The sequence below is a fragment of the Cyprinus carpio genome, chromosome A20 (genome assembly GCF_018340385.1).
Source record: "Cyprinus carpio isolate SPL01 chromosome A20, ASM1834038v1, whole genome shotgun sequence".
Lineage (NCBI taxonomy): Eukaryota > Metazoa > Chordata > Actinopteri > Cypriniformes > Cyprinidae > Cyprinus > Cyprinus carpio.
In genome coordinates, this window is record NC_056591.1 from 1,700,053 (window position 1) to 1,724,909 (window position 24,857).

Here is a 24,857-nt window from a genome sequence, read left to right on the forward strand (position 1 = left end):
AATATGACCCTGGTAATCATAGTTTTTCTTGTAAGGTGGCTGAATATAATAACAGCTCACTTTGGCTGAATGTGTCAGATAAAGTGGACAACCTCAAACGTTCACTAATTCTGCTCGCTTTCATTAACCAATCTGACATCCATTGATTATACTATAATCAGCTTGTATAATTAACACTTAAAAAAAACTAATGAGAGTGTAGACAGGAAAATTCAAGTCAGATATAGAAGAAAGGAAAGCGCAGAAGTTTATAGTTTAGTGATGTTTTTTAATTTAAAAAAAAAAAAAAAGTACAAGAGAAGTGAAATACAGCTTTATAAGGTTTGACAATATTACATTTTAAATGTTCCTCCTATTTAGTTTTTTAGTTGCATGTGTTAGTCACATTTTTAATTTGTTGTAGTGTTCACTTCCTTCAAAATGCTGTGAATTCAATTGAAAATATTCCAGCTGAATCTCTAAGATAAAGAAAAGGAAAGGAACATCTGAGTTAATTACAAATTTAATAAAAAGTGGCCCCCTTTACATGAATTCACCCAAATGAACATTCATGAGCTAAGCCTTGGACACAGTAGGATCTGTACAGCGCTCACCACTGAAGTTCAGTTGTAAATGCTGAAATATTTCTGTCGAAACGTCTTAACCAACAAGAAATTAGTTCACTTGTAACGACTTGTCATGCAATTAAGCTCAACTCTCTGATTTTATTCAATTTTCACCTCGTCCACCTTCACCTTCCTTTTGACCTGCTAATGCCAGAGTAAGGCTCTCAAAACCAGAAACAAACAGGTTTTTGCACAGAAGTTAAATCCCCGGAGCACACTTCACAAACACAAAGGGCTGCTGTCAATCCATATATATATGCATCAACAACTTTACAAACCTTTTAGAACTTCACAAACATTGCCTACATTTGCAAACAAATTGACAGATTTTACTTTACATGTAAAAAATGAATCATAAGGTGTTTTTTTATTTTTAGCTGAAATCAGGAAGTTCTTCGGAAACCTGCTCTGTTGACACACATTGACAGTTATGGTTAATACTTGGATCTCTTAGGGCTACGACTGCGGCTGCGATCTCGTCTGTAGCGTTTGTGATCGCTGTCTCTCTCTCTGCCTCGCTCTCTCTGTTTCTCCTTCTCTCTTCCCTTGTCCCAGCCCCTCTCGCGCTCCTTGTATCTCTCTCGGTCTCTCGAACGTGAACGCTGTCTGCCTTTATCCTTTTCTCTGCGACTCTCATCCCGATCCTATAAAAGCAGGAGAAAGACAAACAAATGATGAGACATGGAAGACAAGACTGTTCCCAGAAAAACAAGTATTTAGTATATTCTGTATATTTAGTAACTGATTCACAAATATACAGAATTTCTACATGATGAGCATAAAAAAGCCTGATGTTCTTGTATAGCAAAACGGTCCAGTAAGACACAAAAGTCCATTTTTTTGGTTCTCGAATCACCATTAGAGGATGCTATAAGACCCTATTCATTTCCTTTAACTCTCTGGTGGGCAGATGTGGACCCGAGGGTGCCGCAGGGACTCATAGGCACATCATCTGTCACTACTTAATGTCCAAAAGTAAAATCTGGCTCCTGAAGCATCTATTAAAATCCACAGCATTGTACCTTTGACTTTTTGTCCTTGGGCCTCTCGTCTGAATGTCGTTTGCGTTCTCTTTTCTCTCTGTCGTCCTTCCTTCTCTCATCCTCATCTTCATCTAAGAGAAGCTCATAACGGGAGCTTTAGAAGACAGTCAAGAAATACTGACTTGCGAGAAGATTGAACTTTTTTTTTTGAGTGCATGTTGTTATTCTAGAGGAAAACTATTTGTGATGCATTTCATCAAAACGCAGTACACAGCACGTTGAACTTTTGACAAAAAAATAAAGCAACACATTAATGGCTAACGGTTACAAAAACAACAGCAAACAACTACGTACTAAACCTGTGATTCAAGCCAAACCATCTCTGCAAAGTATCACATATACTTTTTGGAGACTTCACTAAATTAAATAAGTGCAAATCTTACAAAGTGACATACAGTTGTCCAAGTGTGATTTAAATGTAAAGGATACTCCTGCTTGGTTTTGACATTGTCTTTCAAAGCCAGTTTGGATTTGTTGTCCAGGTCTTTCTCATAGGCCTTAAAATCTTCCTTTGTGTACTTCCCACCTAGAAATGAAACATAGTGCCAATAAAACCACTCTTTATCTGGTATATTAACTACTGTATACATAACCTTTAGTTGCATTAAAAGCTTTGCATATAATTTTGATTCACTATCGCTGACGTTTAGTGTGCATATAAACAACAAAGACTGAGCGGTAAAGTAAAATTCAGCAGAAACTGATTATAGTTTCATTAATTCACAGGTGATGCTTTCATCTAAACGGGCACAGACTCACCTTTGCCTTTCCACTTGATCTTAGACACTGACTGGCTGAAGTCCACATGAATGCGACGGTCATCTATCAGGACATTGTCCATTTTGAAGAATGCTTTTTCACAATCCTCCACCTTAGTAAATAATACACAAACACATTCATGATTTCAAAATGACTGACCATGCTTTTGCCCTGAACGTACAAGGACTCCACTAAGACACTGAGTTATGGATTCATCATTTCCAGCATAGAAAATGTCCTTTTAAATCTACATTATGACCCGCTTGAGGAAAAATATACTAAGATGAGTGCACCTCAAGAAACATTATAAAATAATAATAATAATAAACTGATTTCATACTGAATTTTACTAGATGCTTGATGAACTAGATGTTTCATACATCTAATATTTCTAATCTAGAAGTTATGAACATTTGAAGGGATGCGTGGACCTGATGCAGCATTGTTACACACAGGCCTTGCTTCACACCAATCGCTAACACTTGTAGTTCTGTATAAACCTAGGATCTATCAGGATTCATCAAGGATATTCATCTATGGACTACAACTGCACAAAACTTAGAAATATCTAGATTTAGAATTAAAAATGTGTGCATGTGAATTTGGATGTATAACTTCTGCGTAACCATTCTTGTCTACTTTTCAAAGCATGGCAGCTGGGTTTTAACAGCTTGCTCAGTAGCTTACACTAGCAATTTTTTTCTAAAGATGGCAGATACACAGAACAGACTTTACAAACCTTTTCAAACTCAATGAATGCATAGCACAAAGATTCTTCTGTTTTCCAGTCTCTGATGATCTCACAACTGCAAATGAACATTAACATGTCAGATCAAAGTCACACACACACACACACATTGAACATACACACACACACACACATCACACACACACACAAACATGTCAGATCAAAGTCACACACACACACACACATTAGTATTAAGGCACAAGCTATAGTCAGAACTTAATACTAGCATACTAGCACTTGCTCACTGGGCCTACTATAAAACTACTATGTGAAACAATATTCAAACAGCAGTATTTTAGACATCTTCACTGTCACATAACCTCTTTACGCTGCAAGATTCATCCTATCCCGGAAGTAAAGCATTTTTTATCCGGTGTTATGTCATGCAGTCTAGAAGTTGTTGAAAATCACAGCAGATATTATTTCCAGTTCAAATTAAATATCTGAAATGGAAGGCCATGACGAGGCCATAATTTGCTGCTTATTAATAGTTAGTAAGGTAGTTGTTAAATTTAAGTATGAGGTCGGATTAAGGGATCTAAAATATGCTCATGCAGAATAAGGCATTAATATGTGCTTTAGAAGTACTAACAAACAGCCAGTATGCATGCTAATTAGCAACTAGTTAATAATGAGAACTGCTCCCTAAACTAAAGTGCTACCATGTATATTATTTACAGAAATGAATGTGACATTTAATGACAGACTGTGCATATGTGAAATGGGAAAAAGAACAAAGTCCCGAGTTAAATGCTTTGTTTAAGAGTTCTTGGATCAACCCCTGCAGAGGTCCAAACATGTGATCTGAGGACGTATTTAATGTGTTTTATAATTGTGCACGTGTGTGTGCTGGATGTGGTTTGGTGTGCTCTCTCTCTCCCTTGTCACGTGTTCAATCTGCTGATGCCCGCGGTGTTGGATGATGACGGGAAGGAGCAGAAATAAGAATCGGTGGATCTGTGGAACAAGCAGAGAGAGACTCGTCCTCCTGGTGGCCCAGATTCATCTGGTGTTTGATTTTGGTAGAACTAGTTCTGAGTAAGTGAACTCAGGACTTTATTGTGTTCTTGATCAGAAAGAGAACTGAAGTTGTTTAAAACCATTTGATTGTTTGTTTGACGTTAACTATGTTTGTTAGTATGTTGTTTTTGATAAAAGGGCATGTAGGGGGCGGGGCCATTTTTGTTTGTACTTCTCTTTTTCTCCTGGTTATGGGCAGACAGGAAGAGAGGGAAGGTTTGTGTATTTTATTTTTGGATTATCTTTTTCCATGTAATTTATAAATATCCTTGGGTGAGTTAGTTTGGTTTTGTTTGTTTTTTTTGGCCTAGCTCTCCCGAAGTCTTTTTAATGTTTGTTAATACTTGAGATTATGGTTTCTGTTTATTTTTCTCTTATCTTTTCAAATTAAAAAGACATTAATTTGAATTGGTGTCTGTGTTGACTCTGGGTCAGGAGGCTGGATTGCCCTGGTTCTCTCTCCAAGGTTTTTCTTTTTAGATATGTTTCTTTATTTGTTTTTGTTACTGGCTCTGCAGCTTTAGATGGGGAGTTATGTAACACAGTGAACAGCCCTAATCATCACCCACACGGTTTAACCACAACTACGAGAGCCAGACTATCACTGGAAGTAATACAGCGGGAACATTTTCTATCATCTCACCATTTAATGGGTCCGAAACGTGAGAAGATGATCTCTAGATCTTCATCTGTGGTCACTGGGTTCAGCTTACACACAAACAGCACGTTCTCTGGAGGTTTAATATCTGCATCTGGCAGATCACCCACCTTTCAACAAGAAACAAGCGTTCACATCATGAAAGAGACGTCTACAGACATCACTCACTGTAGACATACTCTATCTTTAAAGAGGAATTTAGGTCTCAGTTGAAGACACATTGTTTAAGCCTGGCTTTTGAAGTAGGGAAATTTTAATTATGGAACCCTTATAGTTGTCCGTTTTATTTGTGTGTGTGTTTGATTTTTATTCTTAATGTTAGTGAAGCACTTGGGGCAACAAAGTTGCATTTAAATGTGCTATATAAATAAATCAAAGTTGAAGTTGAAGTTATATGTTTGTGTGTAAGTGATGAAATTTACCATCTCCAGTAAAATGGCTTGTGTCTTAGCTTCCTTGTCCTTTATCTTTTCATCCAGCTTCTCAGCGTCTCTCCCCTCTTCATCGTCTATCACCTCATCTGCTCCAATCCGACCACTTGAAATATGCCCAAACATGGATTATTCACTTTAGAATCAAGAACAGAGCACTTTTAAAAACCAAAAACAACAATTTCTTAACATTACCTGCTTTTTTTGGTTGTTTTGTTTTTTAAGTATTAAGCCACTCAAGGCTGTGTTATACTATTTAAAGGGCACTGAAGTGAATGCATAACACGATACGTTTAATAAACCTACTGTTAAACATAATACACATTTATGGATTTTCCTAGGAACTGAACTGACGTCCTTGGTAATGCTTTTTGATAATACTTATAAAAGATCACACACACAGTAATGCTTTTTGATAATACTTATTCATACCTAAGCTTTAGGGTATTATTAAAAATAAATAATATATATATACATATATATCATATATATATATATATATTATAAATATATATATATATACATAACCTATATAATGACCAAAAACACGTAACCTATAATGACCAAATATATTGGAAATGTTTTTTTTTATATTTGGGGGGAGGGAGACAATAAAGTAAACCTAGACTATGTTTAGACCTTGACTATGTTACAGTCAGATCATGCAACGCTGAATCAAATCAAATGAAGAGCTTGTGAATTAAAATTTAATTTCATCAGGAAATCATTGCCGATTCCCAGCCCAACAAATCAGCCTACAAATGGCTTACTTCTAGTTAATCCTGCACATCAATCATTGAAATCATTGCACATGTCACCTCTAAGCTGGCAGAAATCTGCCGCCTCACAGTAATGTTATACTGTGTTATGGAATGAATATGGAGTCTCGTAGTGCTGCTCCTTAGTGGGTTCAGGCGATCTGTCTGGAATCGGGAGGCCCGCAGGATCATCAAACGGGTCGTCCAGAATCACTGTGTGGTTAATCCTGCAACCACAGCACAGCCCAAAACTTAGCAGGCACAGAAACTGATGTTTAGTCTATAACCCTAATAAATCTGATCTAAGAATGTGAACCACCCAAACCTCAAAACTATGAGACACACTAAACTATGGGAATTATGTAGTGGCCAAAACATGCGAAACAAACTCTTATAACTGAGCTTTACTTATATAAATATTGTCCATATTCCATCTTGCTGATATGATATGAGGAGTTTTCACTGCTGGCATCCCTCCGGTGGTCTGTGTTTGTGTGCTCCAGTCAGTCTGTGCATTAGAGGTGGGGAGTTTTTGGGGAGTATTTCATCAGTTCACCTTGTGGATATCTAGTAAGTGCCTTCTGCTATGTGCCTCAAACAAAACTTAAACTGATGCTTCCTCATTTCTTCACTCCACCAGCCCATAACCTGGATACTGATCCATTTGTGATACATTTGTGTTGTGTTTTACTTTCTTCCTTTCATAATATTTTTTTTTTCATTCATATTCATATTCATTTATCATTTAATCATTTTAATTATTCAATTTAAGCATTTATAATAACCATTTATATACTCATTTCATTGATTGGTTAATTGATTAGTCATTTACATTATATTATTGTTTTGTTTTTATATTATTTTTCCATTGTTGTTTAGTCTTATGACTGTGTGTTTGTCTTCATGAATAAGAGATAAGAGGTAATGTTTAAGGAACCTGAAGGTTTATGGGATGTTGTTGTGAAACAGTTTGCTATAACACTTCATGTTGGATTTGTGTTCATCAGACGAAGTCTTGAGCACTGAAACATATGCAGCTAAGATTATTCAATAAACTCTGCTATCATAGGCGGAGGGTAAGCCAACTGCAGGGTAAGGCTAAAAGTAGCCTAATATTAGTGTAATATATAAACTATAAACCTGTCTTTTTAGGCAAGTACCAGATATGGGTGTCATGTATTAAACTCATAAACTCAAGGGAATCGTGTGTGATTGGTTATAATGCGCAATGCTGTAAGAAAGAAATAGGTTGGTGCATTTAAGGAGGCAGTAGTCGATTTTTTTTTTTTTTTTGTAAGTTTTTTTTTTTTTATTTTGTGGGTTTTTTTCTATCATCATCACTTCGTCTCCTGCTTCTGCTCTTCTCTGGCTTTGCTCAGTCAACTTCTTGGCTGATAGAAGACTGTTAATACTGTTTTGGGTATTTTTTGGGTGCCAGACAAGACTTCCTGTTAACAGGTTTTGGGTATGAGACAAATTTGCTGACTAGTGGTTCTGTTCCCAGACTGAAGGGATATTTTCTGACAGGATCTGGCGTCCGGGGCTGGATCTTAATCATCTGGCGTGATCTAACACTTTCAAAGGAGCTATGAGCGAGTATACACAGGTGTGGAAATGTTTCTTGTCAAAAAACCTTGCGCGTGTATAAATTCTCCTCTCCCTTCACATCTCTCACAATGATTTTAACTTGTGTTTTCTCTTTGCAATTTAAATAAATGATACATTTTACATGTTTGAACAGGACATGTAGCTCGATTAATATATAATATATATATATATATATATATATATATATATATTACTAAATTCATTCAGCAACATAAGAGCAGATGCCTTGAGTGCAGCTAATGATGCTTTAACTGATGTTTCAGTAATCAAGAATATTCCAGTATTCAAATAAGTTTTCTTTCAGTTTAATTCAATTCATTTCCTTCCCTCGCATCCTAAGGGGGTGAAGCTAAGATGTGAGGACAGGAAGCAAGGAAAGGGAACAAAGACAAATGAGAAGCACCCAAAGATCCGAAGCAACTGACTTTCTCTACTTGGAAACTAAAAACATTATAACTTGCTCTGATCAGTTATTAAACATTGAATCTGCATACCAGTTATCATATCATATAAAAAGAAAAAACTGTGTGCTGGTCAGTCTCTCACTCTCTAAAATCATTGTCCTACCTGATGTCCTGGTAAGGGATGAAGTTGTTATCTACAAAGGTCTCATTGATTTTCGAAAGCACATCCAAACCCTCCGTGACCTCTCCAAACACAGTGTGAACACCATCCAGATAATCCAGATTCTCTGCTGTGGTGATCAGAAACTGGGAGCCAAATGAAAAAAATCATTCACACTCAAAGCCCATAAACAACACTGACACTGACACTTGTGTATTAAATGTGTTTAACCTGAGACCCATGCTGGTCGCTGCCGTTGTTCACCATAGAGACGGTCCCTTTCTTTCTATGCTTGATCCTGGGCATCTTCTCAGGTTCAAAAAAGTGTGCCTGATCACCATACAGTTTACTACAAACACACAAACACCGTCACCACACAATACACACATCTGCATTCAGTTAGCACAGATATTTTAAATTCATTAACTAATGAATAATTCCCACCAGAACACAGACTCTCCACCTCGCCCCGTGCCGGTGGGGTCTCCCGTCTGAATGATGAAATCTTTCTGGGATGCAACAGATGCAACATCTTGATATGGACAATTCACTGGCAACCAAGATACACAACCTCAAATTGCAGATATATGTGCAATAACTTTGCATTAAATTACTAATCAGTAATAATTAAATCTTACCATGATGTTTAGAGATAAAAGTGTAAATTTCAGAACTCAACATTTTATTTCCAAATGTGAAATCTGAGCATTTTGTGAATGACCTAATGAGGGTTTTAAAGGAAATAAACCTAAAACATTTAACAAATGTATATGATGACATCTGTATTGCTCACAGAATTAAAGAGATACATATATACAGTAATATATTACCTGAACATTGTGAATCAGACAGTAGTTGTAATATTTGATTTTGCACAGTTTCAGGAAGTTCAGTGATGCTGCAGATTAGAAGGACAATTCTGGTTATCATTCAGTACCTGCTTTATGTAAAAATGATATAGAATCAACACAGGATCATACCCACCAAAGATTAAACGAACAACAGAAATATTCAGTGATGCAAACTAATAAACTTTTGTCTCATTTCTCTATTTAGAATTATGTACATGAATAGTCTAATGTAGCTACTATTTAGTAACGGTCAATGTGACAATGCAGCACAGGATTAGTAAAGTGAGTGCACATATTGTGAATTAATTTAATAAACGCAGTTCTAATTATCCTGGTAGCCTTCAGTAAAATCTAAAATGATTAAACATGAATATCAGCTGACCCAATATTTACATTCTTCACTTCCACAGACGACAATGAAAAGACTGTATCAGTCACAGCTCAGCTTTGGGAAGGGAAAGAGAGGGAGACGCGATAAAGAGAAAGAGAGATGAGAGAACAACTGCCCAGGATGGGATCGGCATTATTACAATCATGCTATTCCTAATTCCCAGAGATTTATGATCTTTGTTGATTGCAGTGGAAACTGGAGGCTCAATTTAACAACACCACAAACACTACATATATATACATATATATATTCGTTGAACCATACACAGTTAAAATGCACCTGTGGAAAAGATATACTGTTAATGTTCAAAATATTAACACAAAATCAGTACATTCAGTAATGTCTTAAGGGACTTGTTTTGGTGCCTTAATTTTTTTAAGAATTAAATGGTTATTAGAGACTTTGTAGCAATGCAAAACAGTACCTAACGGAACACTTGAGCAATGAGGGGGACACATTTAAAGGGGTCATATGATGCAATTTCAATTTTTCCTTTCTCTTTGGAGTGTTACAAGCTGTTCGCGCATAGATGAGATCCCTAAAGTTGCAAAGACTAAAGTCTCAAACCCAAAGAGATATTCTTTATAAAAGTTAAGACTCGTCCTCACCACCCTCCTGAAACACCTCATTTAAACACCCCCCCACATCTCTACGTCTTGTTTTAACAAGAGACATTTCAAGAATGCTGATATTTCACCAATAGATCTGGGATTTTCACAGTGTTTCTACGCTTCATACTGACAGTCTAAATAGCTTTGACTTAAGCGCAACTTCCACAGTATTTATTTATTTATTTTTCTTCCTGCTGTGGAAGTCACGGGTGCTCATCAACTCTTCTTTTGTGTTCAACAGAAGAAAGAGGTTTGGATCAAGAGGAGGGTGAGTATATGATGAGAGATTTTCCTTCTGAAAGGGAACTACTCTTTTAAACCAGTAGATGGAGATAAATGACTCTTTAAGTGTGGGGAACTAAACCCTTCATTGAACAAACTAAACGTTGACGAATTAAAGAAAAATAATTTCTGCTACTACTGCCCACTGACTTGGGTTTAAACCTATATTATTATCCCATTCATGAGCCTTAAAACATCTTAAAATGCGCACATGTAGGTCAGGAAAATCAAAACCTTAACAATCTCCATTTTGGGACATCGGTATTTGGAGAAACCTGTGTGAGGCCCTGCATGTACAGTTATTGGTTTCTACTCTTAAAATCCAGTGAATCACTAAATAATATATTGGCGAAAATACTTATTTACCAAATATATAAACAGTTCCTACGGAGATGTCTTATATTGAGCACATGTAGCGTCGTTGATTGTATTAAATTATCACGCATGTAACAGAGCAAGTTTGTTTACACTCTCTGTGTGTCATTAATGTTATTAATTACCTTTCGGTCGCTCTTCTGTGTATAAATCGATCACGATGTCCCCTAACGTTGTTTCCAACAACACCGCCATGTCGCGCCAGTACGTCATCAACACGCGCCGGACAGTGAGAAGAGTCGCAGATATGACGTCACGACTTTGGTACAGAAGGCAAAGGCTGTAAACATCTGTACATACTTTGTCCATAAATGTAGATCTTTTAAATCTCCTCCTTTGTTTACTGTATTTAGAAATGATCTAAAATATTTGTCAGATGCCCTTAGTAAAGTGAAAAATCATACGGCATTTAAACTGTTTAATTTGTATTGTATAATTTTTTGTACTTATTATTTAATTGTATGTTTTATTACGATGCTTGGAATGTTTCAAGCATCTGTGATACAGCAGGGAAGTTTAGCTCCAACCCTAATTAAACACACATGAACAAGTGAAGTTTGATTACAGTTGCCCCTTTAAAAGAAATAGCCCCCTTTTCATAATACTGTATTTTATTTTGTAAAATCCAAATAAGCTTTACAGCTCTTTACTGGGAGGGATTTTACTTGTTCAGTGAACCATACACAGTTATAATGCACCTGTGGAACAGTCCTCAAGACGCTGACGGTGTACAGACGGTAGACAATGAAGCGCAGTTATAATAACTTAAAACATTAAATCTGTAGAGCAACACCCAAATCTTTAACCTTGTTATTTAGGATAGAATTTCCTCCTTGGAATAACATGTCAGTGCATCTTCAGTCAAATATATCCTTACCCTTTACAAGGAAATTACACTTTATTGTTGTTATTTTTTATTGTTTTTACTAATTGTTATAAGTTTAAACTTGTGTTCTGTCATTGCAAAAATTAACTAAAGAATAGAGTGAGAATAAACTTTGGAGAAAGTGAAGGCTGAGAAACCACAAAACACAATTGAAAGACTGTTGACACCAGTTTACATTTAGATGTTCCTTGCTTAAACCGATGCATACCCCTTCAGTGAAGACAGATCTCCTCCAAATCAAGCTCTCCGCAATCTTAGAAGACGCTTTTGCATTGATCTAAGATTCCTCCTTCTTCTGTAGTTCTGCTTTCCCAAACACATCTCCTTCATCTGCTTGTTTTCCTGCTGCAATACACCAACACATTTTCCCAGATTCCCGGTCTTTTCTCTGTGGCATGTGCTCTCTAGTAACCGCTTGCTTACAACAGAAAGAGCAGTCATAGAAGTGGACATTTTTACCATGCCCTCAAATCAGTGTAAAGCTGCAAAAACACTAAATGAGGAAAAAGAAAAGTGATGAAACATTTTTAAAAAATGATTGTTGTTGATATATTCATTTCATATGTATCACTTTTCACAATATACATTACTCAAAGCAGCTTTAAAGATATACTGTTAATGTTCAAAATATTGACACAAAATCAGTACATTCAGTAATGACTTAAGGGAGCCTAATGTCTTAAGGGACTTGTTTTGGTGCCTTAATTTGTTTAAGGATGAAATGGTTATTAGAGGCTTTGTAGCAATGCAAAACAGTACCTAAGGGAACACTTGAGCAATGAGGGGGACACATTTAAAGGGGTCATATGATGCAATTTCACGTTTTCCTTTCTCTTTGGAGTGTTACAAGCTGTTCACGCATAGATAAGATCCCTAAAGTTGCAAAGACTAAAGTCTCAAACCCAAAGAGATATTCTTTATAAAAGTTAAGACTCAACCACACCCCCCCGAAACGACTCATTTAAACGCCCCACATCTCTACGTCACTGTGTGGGAAGATTTGCATAACACCGCCCAAATGTTTACGCAAAGAAAGAAGGCATAACTTTGATTGTTACTGTAGTATTGTTGTTGTGAAGACGCTGTGTGTTTCGTTGTGAAAGCGAAGCTACTTTGTTTGGTCTTCCAAAAGAGGACACAACTAGAAATCAGTGATTAAGTTGTATTTCAACACTGTTCCAGAACAGTTCAACCCAAATATTCAGATGTGTGCAGCACGTCTGATGGAGGACTGTTTCCTGATCCTGAGAGAGGACTACAATGCTGGCTGTGCACGAAGGTTGTTTCTATAATGTGGGGCAATATCAACTTTGCGAGGACAGTCTGGCGCTTCTGACTCACAGCCTGTAAGTACGTTTTCATATGTGAAGGATTTGTCACTGATGATTCAAACGTGAGTTTTGAGCAATGTAGAGTAGTGCTTGTTGTTTGTTGTTTCTCCAATCACAAATGCAGACATGGTTTTATGTTTACGCAGCACGATACGCAACGCACATGTAAAAAGACAGTAGAAGTCATTATAATCAGTAATTATGTCCCCACTGGATGCAACAAATGCTTTGTTTGTAATGGGTTTTAATGTTTATGTCTCATCGCGACAGACACGCATCACAGAAAGGCAGGGCGTAAAGGAGCAACAGTAATGTACAGTATGTGGAAAATAATGTGTTTTTTAAACCTTAAACCACATGAACACATTTCATTACACCAAATACACAAAATAATGTTCTTTTTAGCAACATCATATGATCCCTTTAATGATGGGTTTACCAAACAGGTGCTCATAAGGGAATTGCAGGGTGTTTGTAAGTTGATGAAAAGCTAATAATTAATTAAATGGAGTGTAACATTAAAATAAACAAATGAGGCTGCACAATTAACTAAAATATCTCATTAAATTGCGATCATCGAACTAAATGTTTTGATATTATTATAATTAGAATAGTATTGTGTCTGTTGTGCTGCATTTCCGAGTGAAGAGCGGCATTGTGTTTATTCATACGCCAGCTGCTTATGACAAAATATCAATAAAATTTCACTTATCTATGAATTTAAAAAAAATAATAATAATTGTTTGAATGGGTTGCCACTGATATAATTATTTGTCAAGATATTTTACCAGTAAATCACTGCAGCTGGTCTCAATGTTGATTTTTTATTTTTCAAACACTCTTTAGGACAGAGTTTCTCTAATGTTTGTTCCAGGACCCAGTTATTTATTTTGAAGACTGTCTTGGTCCATACAATGAAATTCTATGGGGTCTTATGTTGTTTGAACACCAAAGTTATTTAAACTGTCTTTTGTTCCACAAAAGAAAGAAAAGGTAGTAATGAGATGGCCATCAACAATACACATCTACAATAGGTAGATTTTACAATAACGTGGCAACCAGAAACACATTAAAGTACCTTTACACAACAAGTGTAAATGTAATAACACTAATGTTCTATTAGCTGGAATTATGAAGGGGAAAAAAATTCAAAGTTTTTATTTACTTCAAAAGTGAAATTCCAATGTGCACAAAAGAGTCAGAATGAAAACACTGATCATGCAAACATTTACCACAGACATCCAACTTATCGTTACATGATTGTCACATTACATAGCCCTGTATATGCATATATAAATATATAAACTTTTTTAAACTCCTCTCATGACCTAGCACTGACTAAAAAAAATAAACACTGAAATGAAATGACCAGGTGAAGTCATTACATGTGTATTTATGTTTTATAATCGAACTAGAAACTTGCAGTGCCATCAATTTCAACATCAATGGTAGCTTTCCAAAATGTAAGAAGGTCTTGGAGGTTTGTGCGGAATAAATAGACATGTGCACAATTGTTATATATATTCTCTGTGCTTCTAGATCGTGAAACATTGTGCAGTTTACATATTATCTCAGGAATTTACCTCTAAGGGAGTTTATATACAATTTCAGAGGCGGTTTATTCATTTATCATCCCAAATATGTGGGAACACAGTACAGTTTGATTGGTTATTGTGTTTCTTCATAGTTGTAATTCAGAATATAATCAAATATAACTAGTTGATTAAAAATATATATATATTGTAAATTACTTGACAATATACCGTATAAATAAAAAGATACATATATAAAATATATAAAACACGCACACATAGACTCTTATGTGTTTAGTTCCAGTGTCTTTTTCTGGAAGGAGAAGGGATTTGGGCTGGAAAAGGTTCTCAGGCAGGTCAAGACATATTTCTGTAAACACATTTCAAAAAATAAAACAAGCTTCCTGTATAAAGATGACGTAACAGTGCTGATGTATCAAATGTGTGGATCTTCAACTATTAATGTACAGTCACTTGTACAACTGCAACTTCACAGACAAAGAACAAAGTAGTGCTGTCAAACCATTTATCGCTTCCAAAATAAAAGTTTTTGTTTACATAATATATATATATATGTGTGTGTGTGTGTACTGTGTATATTTATAATGTATATAAATACATGTATATATTTAAGAAAATAGGTTTTGTTTAAAATATTAATTATATACAAATATGAATATATTTTTTAAATATATGCATGTATGTTTGTGTATCTATATATCCATAATAAATATACACAGTGTAAAAAAAAATATTATTGGTGGACAAAAAAAGCATCCTTAAGTGGAGCAATAGCCAAAAATACATTGTATGGGTCAAAATTGTTGATTTTTCTTTTATGCCAAAAATCATTAGGATATTAAGTAAAGATCATGTTCCATGATGATATTTCCTACTGTAAATATATCAAAACTTAATTTTTGATTAGTAATATGCATTGCTAAGAACTTCATTTGAACAACTTTAAAGATGATTTTCTCAGTATTTAGATTTTTTTACACCGTCAGATTCCAGATTTTCAAATAGTTGTATCTCAGACAAATATTGTCCTCCTAACAAACCACACATCAATGGAGAGATTATTTATTCAGCTTTCAGATGATGTATACATCTCAATTTCGAAAAAAATTGACCCTTATGACTGGTTTTGTGCTCCAGGGTCACATATTATGTAAACAAACACTTATGTTGGATGCGATTAATCGTTTGACAGCACAAAAAAAAAAAAAAAAAAAAAAAAAAAGTTAAAACACGTATTTACATGTGATATGAATTATCACAAAGACTTGAATTGATCCCACTAGATATTTGGTTACGTCTCAAACGTGAGCAGGCTCTGGGTTGCACGTCTTCAGCCTGGCTTCTTTCTGTGCTCAGTGATAGCGTTCCAGAGTTTACACAGGACTCCACCTCTGGAAGCACAAGACAAGAACATACAGAATCACTTTTTATTGTGCATAGCAGAGAACCTTAATAACCCTAAAGCTAATGTAAATGATGGCCGCTTCACACCACACATCAACGCCGTGTGTACACAAAACCACAGCATCACTATAACAGCAAGCTCACGCTGACTGTTTCTCCTACACCTCTGTAGAAAAAGATAAAAGTGCACAGAAATGGAATCCAATCATATCTTATGTTAATATATCTTGTTTGTCTGGGTTCAGCCAGATTTGCTCTGTATTCATGTGCAACAAGACCAAACACAATGTCTTTTTCTCTTCCAAACAATGAACGAGCAGTTTATGCCACAATTTAAGGTTGCTTTAGAGAGGCTTATATCGATTCTAATATATAAATTGCACTGAGGTTACATTTTTATATTGTTTCATAGAGTTCAGCAGACACCACACTGCAAAAATAATGCAGAAAATACACACTACTATATGTATAGTTGTCATGCAGAAAAAAAAGATTTCTATTTCAAATAAATGTTGTGTGAACCTTCACAAACAATCATGAAATTCACACTTCATTAAGTGACACAACCATTTCAGTTGTGTCATAATCACAGAAATTATTCATCAGCAGCAAATCAGCATATTAGAATGATTTCTGAAGATCATGTGACACTGAAGGCTTTGCCATCACAGGAATAAATTACATTTCTAAACGTATTAAAATAGAAAACAGTTTATTGTAAATTGTTATATTTCACAATATTACTATTTTGTTTTTGATTTTTAAATCAAGCTTATTTTAAAAACCTATTCCTATACACATTCTTGGCTGTTTTGGGGGAGTTGTAGTAAATAGAAGTATAAACATAAGAAAAAAAAAACAATATATTAGAGATAATCAGAAATGTTCACGCACCGTAATCTCAAAGTCTTTAAATCGTCTCTTGTGACATAATGAAGGATGTCATCAAGACTGTAATCTTCAGCTACAATCTGTGATTTGGACAGAAAATATTCCATTATCTGTTCATACACACAGGACAACTTGAATTTACAGTGTTTGGTGACCAGATTGAATAGTTGTTCTGTAAATTACCCTCTCGATGGAATCTGCATCTGCCCCGTGGCCTTTAAGCCATTCCAGAATTTCCTGGTCTGCTTCTCGATCTGATGAACTACTGATGCTGATGCTCACGAGGTGCTCGGAAACATCTGCCATAAACACAGAACGAAACACAGGGCTGGACTGTGGTGCTCATTTTGAAAGGTAATACTGAAAATATATGCATAACGCAAAATACAGGATCGAAAGCAATAACAGTCAAAGAGAAACTTAACACTTAGAAATATCTGAATGCCACTGCATTATATAACAAAATATCAAAGTGTCTGTATCTGTTTAAATGCTGCAGGAGCCTTTTTTCAAAGCTTACTAATTTTTCTTCATTAGTTTTGCTTAATGACTTTTTTTTTCAGAAGCGATTTTTAGTGAATGTATAGATGTCGGCTTGCATATGATCACTCAGACCATGACATCACTGCTGCGACCGTGACTAATGATCTTCTGAAAAACTGAAGCCACCGTCCTACATCTGATTCAAACACTGTTCTCTGCAAATGCAAAGTCACATCGCAAATACGACTGTTGTCCATGATGATCATGTACAATGGTTTTTCTTATTAACTTGCCAAATCAATTGAGTTAAGACAGTGGAGGCAGGCAGTCTGTGTTTGTTGAATTCTCTTTCTCATGAAAGCTGCTCATGTGTATATGATTTCTACACCAAAGTACCAGTTTCAAACGGTTTTTCACATTGACACTCAAAGGTCATTTATAATAGAGACTTTTCCTATCTTTACATTCAGATCTTTTTAGTGGCAGTCTGGGGCTCTGAATAGTGTGTGTGTGTGTGTGTGCGTGTGCGCATTAGACTTACCTGCGGGCCCGGATCGACACTTCAGTAGTTTGATCTCCTGTTCTCTCTCCTCCAGCACTTGCTGTAAGATGGCCTGATACTCTCTCTCCTTCTCTATTAATTCATCCAACAAACTAGAGCACACAAACCAATGCAGTCAAGCATACGTTTATAACTTTAAATCATGACAGAAATTTTCCAGAGTAGTTAAATATACGACTTTCCATATAATAAAAGTGAATAAGGGATTCAAACGGTCAAAAAGCTCCCTAATAGCACCACAAAAAAAGGCTCATCCTACTTGCTTCTCTCTATACTATTGCTTTGTTTAGGAAAAAAATACAACTGCCAGTTCCAATAATATGAATACATTATATCTGGTTAGAAACACTTACCAGGTTTCATTTACATGAATAAAAATGAAACTGTATTTTTCAGATTGCCAAGTCCAAATGTGACAGGCACTGTGGTTAGAAGTAATGTTTTGTCACAGATGTGTGACAATGATTAATGTAACAACTGTTAATTCAACATTAAACAGGAAAATAGCGTACAAAATAAGTTTTTTATGTTTTTTTTATGGTCTTACATTTTTGGGGTTTGGCAGGCACATTAACCATTCACTTTAATTATATTCAAAAAAAGTCAAACTAACCTCAACACCATGTCTTACACGGTGACTGGCATTCATTATTTGTTACAGATCATCAGAGTCTGTCACTATCAATTGCATGTGTACAAATGCACTCAATACTATATATTAGCGCTGCAGATACAGCAAAACAAAACCACATACCTCTTGGTTTCTAGCTTCATGCGACCCAGCTGCATGCTAATCGATCGCTGAGCGCTCTGAGACTCGTGGGAAACTGTTGAACTGAGCGTGCTCACTCCAGATGTGACCACAGTGTCATCGTGATGAGCGATAGGTGGCGCTATATCCTTGAGTGCAGCGTCCCCCTGAGGAACTGTGTCGTCGTCAATGTCATCTTGCTCAGCGGGGTCGCTCTCAGACGCCAGCGTGAAGTGTGGCCGCAACTCTGAGAGTGAACAAACACATCAGATCAACTGATCCTGGAGCAGCAGCCAAGAAAATGGATCGTTTTAAAAAGAAACTTGTTGTTGTTTACCAGGTACTAATATGATGATGGCAGTCTGTACAGCCTTTCGAATGATGTTGTCCAGGGCAAACATCCAGTGCGGCTTGATGTTGTGGTTATGAAGAACTTTATTTACCTGGAGAAATGCAAAATGTTGGGCCATAACTATTAAAAGTTTTTATATAATGAACTTCAGAAATTTTATTGAAACATCACATTAAGTTTGAACTTCAGAAAAAGATCATCAAGTCAACATGAAGTTGCATTGGTTATTTTTGGTAAAAATAATTCCATAATGTGATAATTTCAGGTGATGCAAGAAGTAAAATTATTGCAGGGTTTTTATCAATTAAGGTGTGATCACATTTACCACTGCTCTGTTAAATTTTGAATGCAAATCCTTAATTTCAATAGGAATCTGTGTGTTCTGACGTTTTATGCAGATTTTACTCAGATTTCATGAATTTGCTGCCCTGACCAACAGAAAGTGGCTTGGTTTGAAAGTGACTTCTGTGTGAGCAGTGCTTCATACATCGCTATACTACTGACAATTGAAAACATACTTTTTTTGCCCACAAAATTTGGCTACATTCACACACTGCAAGCCTTAGTGCTCAATTCCAATTTTTGCTCAGATCTATATATATATTTTTTTTTTTATAGCTGTTCACATTGTTGTTTTAAATGTGGCCAATTTCAGATTTCCAGTGTGAACAGACCATGGTTCTGAACTGACCCACATGTGCAAAAGAACAAAAGGAACAGGGTTGCCAGGTTTACACAACAAAATCTACCCAATTGCTTCTCAAAACTAGTCCAAAACATTCCCAACTGCGTTTTGGTGGGGTCTATATCACGTTACTGGGGTCACTTCAACCCACAGAGTAGCCCAATTCTGAAGGAAGACTTGCACGGCACACTGTCATACGGAAGTATACACAGAGGACATAAAGTAAGCGATTATGCATTTATTTATAGTGTGATCTGCCACAGAAGCCAGCGAAATTATGCGCAGGCAATATGAAAAATAAGTGACGTGATGTGACATACAGCTAAGTATGGTGACCCATACTCTGCATTTATGCTCAGCCCTCATGCTTTGCTTGTATATAGAGTTGTCACTATAATACTGTTGTACTTTCACTGACTACATTTCGCAACTGTCTTGATAACTTTGGGTGTGTAAAATCTTTGAAGTGACTCCCATGAGCACAGAATCGTGATGAATGTTGATTTAGTTTATAACTGTCTTTGATTTTATTATGGTGTTAATGTTAATACTGGGGTGTAATTTGGATTGATTTGATTTTTTATCGGATTTGACACTACATATGGGAGTGGCATGAATCAGAATTGAAAAGATCAGATTCCATGTGGTTTGTGCTGTTCACACTGTCCTGAGAAAAACAGATCTGAGTCACACGTGATCAAAAAAAATAAAATCAGATTTGGGCCACATCTGCCTGCAGTGTGAACGTAGCCTTTGTGACCGCACCTTTAGGAAATGTTTAAATGGCTTTGGCTAGACGCTCACCGCATCCTGGAAACCGAAGAGCGCCACCTGGAGTTGGCTGATCGCTGTGCTGTCAAAGTCAAGCTCTAGTTTGAGCTGAGAGAGGGTGTTGGCAATTATTTTTCTGTCCACCATCCTCACAAAATCTCCCAGACTTGCAACCAGTGTGGAGATATGCTGATGCTTCAGTTTGGTCTCCTCAGACCCCTGTATTGAGACAGAAGAGGGACATAAATCACTTAAAAAAAATAAAATGCAAAATGGCAAGAATTCTGCATGAACACAATCTTATTAGAAACAAAGATTTCTCTGATATTCTACTTGCACTAAAGGTTTAAATTTAGGTAAATGAAGTCCCTAACATGCAAACTAAAGTTAATAGTGCTCTTTTGTGATTTACTGTTCTTCACACAAGTGTTGAAGCAGTTTTCGGGTTCACCTGTGTGAGCGCTTCTAGCAGGTGAAGCACTATTTTCTCTCTGTCCTCAGTCAGGATTCGGTGTAAAGTGGCTCTCCTTTCACTGTCTTTCCTCAGCATGAAGAAACCAGAGTCCTTCTCTTCTGGGGAAGGTGGTGCGCTGTGGTCTTCAAAGTTCTCCACAGGAATACTACAACAATGTGTGGAGGAGTATATTTACAGATTTACCACAAGCAGACACACTCAACGCAAAAAACATGGTGCATAGTAACATAACAGGGTATAGTGAATCTTAATACTCTCTGCTGACCTCAGGAAGAGGGAGCGGTGACCTTTGACCTCTCTCTCGCTGTAGCACTTGGTGCTAGGCTTGAAGCTGAAGGGGTTTGTGCAGAGCTCATTGTCAGGTGAGACAGATCCATATTCGCTGCTGCTGCTGGTGTCCTCGACCACAACGGGAACCGGAAGAGATATGCTACGCAAATACTCTACAAGACACAACCAGGAGAATGTCCCATCATAAGTCATTTATACATTACACGCTCTCCTAAAGCATAGTTCTGAGCAGAGCAAAGCGCAGCTATATTCTCTTTGAAATGACTGATGCAAATGTTCACTTGACCTTGCATCTTTGTAGACCAGATCCTTGTGGATCGGCAGCTAAATAAAACCAACTTTATATAATATGTATGTAATAATTTAGCTGAATTAATACATACTTCCTTTCTGTTGTTTTTTAATTATATATTTTAGGCAGATATATATATTTTTATATTATATATATATAAGACTTTTTTATTTATATATATATATATATATATATATATATTATGTTATACATGTAGTACAATGTTCAAAATTACAATGTTCAAAATGTATCTCTTGGTTAAAGGTATATGTCAATATGTGGCGTTTTGATCAAAAGACAAATTGTAGGAAAAAAAAAAAAAAAAAATCTGGTTATATGTTTTGAAACAAGTAAGACTCACCAGCTCCCGGTGTAAGAGCTGTAAAAAGAAAAAAACAAGGCTGAGAATACATAATTCAAAATTCAATTTAAAGAACTTTTGTATTTCTTAATTTGCTTTATGTCTAAACAGAGTTCAAAGGCCTGCTGTGTGTTTTCAATTCAACAATAAACAGGCATTACAAAACTGAAATATAAAATCTATTAAATATTAAATAAATACATTAAAAATACAGCAAAATTGGTAACAGACTTGAAAGTAACAAAACTAAAGTTATATTAGTAGCCTAAGTTAACCAGACACTCTTTCTATCTCAGTCAAGTCCAATATAAAATAATAAGAAATAAAAGCAGTTGAAAGTTTAACATAGATTCCTGTTTATTCCCTAATTCATGGAATGCACCATCTGAAATTATTGCTTGGTCCATATAACACACGCACACACACACCTGTGAAACTGTTGTTCTTTGATCGTTTTTTGCGTGATGTAACAGTGAGGAATTCGTGGGTGAGCAGATCGTTGGCCGTGGCTCGGCCGTCTGGATCAGGCTCGAAACAGCGCAGGATAAATGCTTTGGCTTCAGTGGACATAGAGTCAGGAATCTCCGGGTGGATTTTAAACATCCCAACCTAGACAACACACATCAGCCGTAAAATGCATCATCAAAACTCTGGACACAACACAATTTCCTGAAGTAGGATAGGTGTATTTTCTATGTGCCCTAGTGAATTCAATTTTTTTTTTTTTTTTTTTTAACTACTAAATAACAGCTTTGATGCAAATTATATTTATGTTCAACAAAGCACACATTCAGTCCACAGTAAAAAAAAATCTAAAAGTAAATGCTAAATTAGGCTACATATTATGCACATTTTGGTGCTAAAATATTTGTGGTAAATTTACTACATATTCAGTACACTGAACACCAAGGATGACTTCTGGACACGTCATGTCTGACCTTGAACATTGCTGCCTGCGGCTCGCCGAGCTCATAGAAGGGAGGCTTCCCAGTAGCCATTTCTATAATGGTGCAGCCCAGAGACCAGATGTCCGCTGGCTTGCCGTACCCACGCGGCCCTTTGTCTATGATTTCAGGGGCCATGTACTGTAACGTACCTGACATACACAAACAGCATGGAAGTAATAAACAACTGTTAATAACAGTAGCTGCTGAATATTTCTAAGATACTAAGGATATTACTCAAAAGTCAATAGAGCAAATCTGCAACACATATAATAGCTGTGTCCTGCAGTGTTATAGAAGCAACATCAAGTAGCTATTGACAAAATAAGTTAATATAAATGGCAAAACAAATAATCCACTCAGTACCAGTAAAGGTTTCGGTGCAGGGATTAATACCGGCCAGACGTTTGGACGTTCCAAAATCAGAGATCTTCAAAACTCCACTGTAGGTGTTTATCAAGACATTATCCCCCTGCAGGTCATTGAGAGTATTAATTGCATCAATCATTTCTGCTAATCAGTCACTTTTTCTTTGCCCTATCAGAATGTCAAAGAAATGTGAAGTGTGATTTAGATGAATAATAATGTATATGCCTGTAGATCATGTGTACAACCAAGGTTCTCAAACTCTCTCACACACAGACGGACAGTCTTGAGATGAAAAAAACAAAACAAAAAAACAACAACAATACAAATATCATAATGTCAAATGACTGCAAGTTGTTAAATGTAAAATAATGTACAAGCTTCACCGCTTCGGCTGTGCATTAATTTTTCAATAATCGCTTCACACTGAAAACATTCACATGTTTAACCTCATTTTAGGATGAAGGGGTTATTACCTTAATGTCTCTGTGAACTATCTGGTTGTCATGCAGGTATTTAAGGCCCTCCAGTATCTGTTTGGTGTAGAAACCGATGGTTGGTTCATTGTTTTTTAGAGGACCCCACTTTGCCCTGAGCAATGCTGACAGACTGCCTGTGATTCAAAAGAAAAATACAAACTTTTTTTTTTTACATTTTGCATAATACGGATGATTTTCTTTTGAGAGGCCTAAAGATGTGGACGTACACTATAAAGGTCTAACATGTCTGTCTCACCTCCAGGCACCTGCTCCATGAAGATCTTGATGAAGCCGTTCTCGCTGATGGAGCCGAGGTACTGCACGATGTTCTTGTGCTTGAGGTGTTTATGCAGGGCGATTTCTTCATGCAGAGGCTGTGAATATCTATCACAGAGCCGTTACATGTGCTGTTAGATAAACCTATGCTGCGATTGTATGCATTTTTCATGTTTCTGTTTACTTAATCACATCCTTCTAAGCACACATGAATATTGCATATTCATTTGTATTATTTATAAACTGCATAGACCCTCAGATTAAATGACTGATGCTCTACCGACTGAGCTATCCGGGCTTTTTACTGATAACAGCATAATGGCAAAACAGATTTGGCCGATTAAATCCGAGCTAACACACACACAAACACATGCACCAACACTAGAAATTATGCCTGACAACAGAAACAAGTAATCAGATTTTTTTACGCTGGACGTATGCCATAATGAAGATAGGTTTGCCATAGTATACAGTGACACTGGTTATACTCAGAACAAGGACTAGCATGATTTCCGACTTCAAACCAGTCATTCTCTGCCCAATAATTTTGTGCTTCTCTGCAATTTTTGTGAAATTGCCTTAGTTTCATTCCCTGTTATGTCATTCTCATTGTAACATTGTGCATTTATATCTCATACTGTATTAATTCAATATGGGATACTTTTTATTTATTTTTTGGAATATAGAACAATGCTGAATTCGATACAATGGGTGGCATCCCTGAATGCCACCCATTGAAAGTTTAGTAATCAAAATTTAATATGATTAAACATAATTTGTCAGTATTGTTTTCATTTTTATGTTTTAAATCAACCTAGCGTCCAGCCGCACAACACTGGTATAAAAATGATGAAATTGTGGCAAGTCTTCATGAAGGTTTACGAGGCTGTGCAATGAGAAAAGTACCTTTTATTCTAGTATTCAATGGAGGTCAAAATTGTCAAAAAAAAGATTCACTGCAATGAAAGACATTCTTATCCAAAAGAATTAGATTTGAAAG

General features: G+C 36.2%; 2 protein-coding genes across 3 annotated transcripts in view; both read right to left on the minus strand.

The window, feature by feature from the left end:
• Positions 1 to 489: 489 nt before the first annotated feature.
• On the minus strand, positions 490 to 10,981 carry ppil4 (peptidylprolyl isomerase (cyclophilin)-like 4). Its single transcript, XM_042777330.1, has 13 exons — positions 10,830 to 10,981; positions 9,025 to 9,092; positions 8,639 to 8,703; positions 8,426 to 8,543; positions 8,198 to 8,340; positions 6,153 to 6,249; positions 5,256 to 5,372; positions 4,819 to 4,943; positions 3,147 to 3,213; positions 2,408 to 2,519; positions 2,078 to 2,174; positions 1,628 to 1,742; positions 490 to 1,249 (listed from the first exon to the last, which is right to left on the minus strand). Exons 1-13 carry the CDS (start codon positions 10,915 to 10,917, stop codon positions 1,040 to 1,042), a joined length of 1,422 nt encoding a protein of 473 aa, XP_042633264.1. The 5' UTR covers positions 10,918 to 10,981; the 3' UTR covers positions 490 to 1,039.
• A 3,069-nt stretch (positions 10,982 to 14,050) lies between these two features.
• Positions 14,051 to 24,857, minus strand: part of map3k5 (mitogen-activated protein kinase kinase kinase 5) — a 39,762-nt gene continuing 28,955 nt past the window's right edge. Inside the window, exons 16-31 of one of the 2 annotated variants that reach the window (XR_006162709.1) lie at positions 23,838 to 23,965; positions 23,579 to 23,715; positions 23,103 to 23,208; positions 22,731 to 22,888; positions 22,221 to 22,401; positions 21,793 to 21,810; positions 21,114 to 21,291; positions 20,825 to 20,993; positions 20,407 to 20,592; positions 18,903 to 19,008; positions 18,569 to 18,812; positions 17,794 to 17,906; positions 16,953 to 17,068; positions 16,773 to 16,849; positions 15,715 to 15,865; positions 14,051 to 14,823 (exon numbers count right to left, since the gene is read on the minus strand). Coding sequence is in view for 1 of the 2 variants with exons in the window: in XM_042777332.1 (XP_042633266.1) it covers positions 15,805 to 15,865; positions 16,773 to 16,849; positions 16,953 to 17,068; positions 17,794 to 17,906; positions 18,569 to 18,812; positions 18,903 to 19,008; positions 20,407 to 20,592; positions 20,825 to 20,993; positions 21,114 to 21,291; positions 21,793 to 21,810; positions 22,221 to 22,401; positions 22,731 to 22,888; positions 23,103 to 23,208; positions 23,579 to 23,715; positions 23,838 to 23,965 (1,978 nt within the window). In the remaining variant the exon portion in view is untranslated. Of the gene's footprint in view, positions 14,824 to 15,599; positions 15,866 to 16,772; positions 16,850 to 16,952; positions 17,069 to 17,793; positions 17,907 to 18,568; positions 18,813 to 18,902; positions 19,009 to 20,406; positions 20,593 to 20,824; positions 20,994 to 21,113; positions 21,292 to 21,792; positions 21,811 to 22,220; positions 22,402 to 22,730; positions 22,889 to 23,102; positions 23,209 to 23,578; positions 23,716 to 23,837; positions 23,966 to 24,857 lie in introns of those variants that run through there. The other variant, XM_042777332.1, reaches the window with a different exon arrangement.

Excerpts from the sequence above, each read along its gene's own strand:
- ppil4 (XM_042777330.1), bottom strand. The coding sequence starts at position 10,917 with ATGACGTACTGGCGCGACATGGCGGTGTTGTTGGAAACAACGTTAGGG. Across the intron at positions 9,093-10,829 it reads CACAGAAGAGCGACCGAAAG|CATCACTGAACTTCCTGAAA; the intron begins GTAATTAATAAC and ends TCTAATCTGCAG. Across the intron at positions 8,544-8,638 it reads GGTGGAGAGTCTGTGTTCTG|TAAACTGTATGGTGATCAGG; the intron begins GTGGGAATTATT and ends GTGTGTTTGTAG.